The following is a 2333-nucleotide window of genomic DNA, read 5'->3' on the forward strand; positions in this document are numbered from 1 at the left end:
TACTGCTAAATTGAAATATTAAAAATAATGAATAATACAAATGACAAAAAACAAAATTATTAAAACTATAAACTAAAATTAAAATAAAAATTAATATAAAAATAAAAGCTAATTTAAAATATTAATAAATACTATTATAATATACAAACAATAGGCTACGTTCATTGCAAACTCAACAGTAAAAATTAAATAATCATAACATCAATAAGAATTCGATCAATAGAAATAACAGAAATTGTTTCACTGTCTATTAAATTCTATATAAAAAGTGGACATTTTGAAACATTTTATTCTGCTAAAAGGGTTGAAACACCAATAAAAGCTTGAGTACTAACAGTACTAAAACAAAAACTGAAATAAATAGAAATTAACACTGAATATAAATATTAAAAATAAGCAATAACAATACAAAACACATCAAAGACAAACTATAAACCAAAAATAAAATGAAAACTGAAAATATAGAAATAAAAGCTAATTCAAAATATTAATAATACTATAACAGTACATGAATATTATATATAATTGTATATTAAAAGGTTGAACCACCAAAACCAACGAGACTCCCTGTGGAAACATCCAGCTAAATGGTGACAGAAGTGGTTTCACATGGTTTCTACAGGCCCGAGCTGGTTTTAATGGGTGCTAAAACCAGCCTGAGCCCCTTTATGACACCTGAGCATGACCTGGTTTCTCCAGCAGGATTAGCAAGTCATTCGGGAAACCTTGTGACGGTAGACATTTCCTCAACAATCCAGACGTGAGCATGAGCCGAGCGCGATCCATCACTCACTCACCCCTGCACAGCCAACCCGCCGCCCATGGACGGAGACGAGGGGGGCGTGGCCGTCTCCTTCAGCCCGCCGAGTGAGCCGTGAGAGGGCGGAGACGTGGAGGGGACGGCTAAACTCACAGCCACGCCCTCTTCAGAGTCGCCTGGGAAACAGAGACGGACACACGGTGAGCGTCTGCGCCGATGTCACACTCAGAGCTATTACAAGCAATCAGCGCTTCAGTCGCTATGGAAACACACACCTGCTGCTGATTGGCCAGGCTCAATCAAACCCACTTTCACCACCTGTGAGACGATCATAACAAATAAATAGAGAGACACACAGACAGAAAATACAATACAATATTACCCCTCAAAAAAGTGATATAATACATGATAAACAACATATGGAGCTTTAAGTGACACTTGAGCTGTTTGCAATAAATATATAAAGCAAAAATGAGATAGACAGACAGACATAGAAAAAAATATAAAAAAAGATTACTAAAATAAAAATATAAAAGGTAAAATAATTGAAATAAATTCTAGGGGCACATATTACCCCTCAAAAAAGTAATTTACTTTATTATAATACATGACATATTGTAAAACAGTATATGATGCTTTCAGTGACAAAGCAATCAATAAATAAGGCAGCAACTCTGAATTTCTTTGTCATAGGGCTTATACACGCATTTTAATTAATCAACGCAAAATGCAATGTTAGAAATGTTAGTAAGAAATACATATAGGTGAATAAAAAAAGATTACTAAAACAAAAAGATAAAAAAGTGGAAATAAATACCAGAAGCATATATTATCTCTCAAAAAGGTACTTTTTGATAAGGTTCGTTTAATTTATTATAATACATGATTATATATTAAGCTTTGAGTTATATTTGTGCTGTTTGCAAAAAAATATTTAAGCCCAAAACACTGAATAAAGTCATTTTCATAGGGCAAATATACATGTATTTAAATACATACAATGCAAAATGTAATATTATGGATAGTAAGAAACACTTATGGGTGCATAAAATAAAATAATAAAAGTAAACGACATAAAATATTACAATAAAAAAAATAAAATATAAAAAAGGATTAATAAAATAAAAAGATAAAAGGTAAAAAATGAAAGTAAATTACAGGGGCAAATATTACAAACCAAAAAAGAAAAGAAAAGTACTTTTCTAAAAAAGTTAAAGTAATTTATTATAAAACGTGATACATAATATAAAATACTTTGAGTGACATTCATGCTGTTTGCAAAAAAAAAAAAAAACCTATAAATGTAATTGTCTAATGTATTTTAATTAATGCAAAATGCAATATTATGCCTAGTAAGAAATACATATGGGTGCAATCCCACCACCAACAAGTGATTCCTCTTCCTACTCACCCCAATGAAGGGAATGAATTTCTGATAGGAATCTTCATCTCTCCTGTAAGAGGAAGTGATAAGTGAGTTGTGTGTACAGCAGTGAATGATGTGCAGCTGTAATGAGAGACAGAGCCTTACGTTCTGTGTTTGCAGGTCAGCATGGCCTCAGCGATGGGCAGC

At 32.2% G+C, this 2333-nt stretch overlaps 1 protein-coding gene across 1 annotated transcript; it reads right to left on the reverse strand.

Moving 5' to 3' along the window:
- Positions 1 to 718: 718 nt before the first annotated feature.
- Positions 719 to 2327, reverse strand: LOC107734078 (phosphofurin acidic cluster sorting protein 1-like). The gene is made up of 4 exons (XM_016545939.1): positions 2292 to 2327; positions 2172 to 2214; positions 1036 to 1078; positions 719 to 936 (listed from the first exon to the last, which is right to left on the reverse strand). The coding sequence occupies exons 1-4, from the start codon at positions 2312 to 2314 to the stop codon at positions 794 to 796; spliced, it is 252 nt and encodes an 83-aa protein (XP_016401425.1). The 5' UTR covers positions 2315 to 2327; the 3' UTR covers positions 719 to 793.
- Positions 2328 to 2333: the final 6 nt, after the last annotated feature.

The sequence above is a fragment of the Sinocyclocheilus rhinocerous genome, unplaced genomic scaffold (assembly GCF_001515625.1).
Source record: "Sinocyclocheilus rhinocerous isolate Xijiao unplaced genomic scaffold, SAMN03320098_v1.1 scaffold38763, whole genome shotgun sequence".
Lineage (NCBI taxonomy): Eukaryota > Metazoa > Chordata > Actinopteri > Cypriniformes > Cyprinidae > Sinocyclocheilus > Sinocyclocheilus rhinocerous.

What these genes read in the sequence shown, in the direction of transcription:
- LOC107734078 (XM_016545939.1), bottom strand. Translation starts at nt 2,314, where the DNA reads ATGCTGACCTGCAAACACAGAAC. An exon ending in AATTCATTCCCTTCATTGGG is followed by an intron (nt 1,079 to 2,171) that starts GTGAGTAGGAAG and finishes ATCGTCTCACAG; the next exon opens with GTGGTGAAAGTGGGTTTGAT. An exon ending in GCCTGGCCAATCAGCAGCAG is followed by an intron (nt 937 to 1,035) that starts GTGTGTGTTTCC and finishes TCTGTTTCCCAG; the next exon opens with GCGACTCTGAAGAGGGCGTG.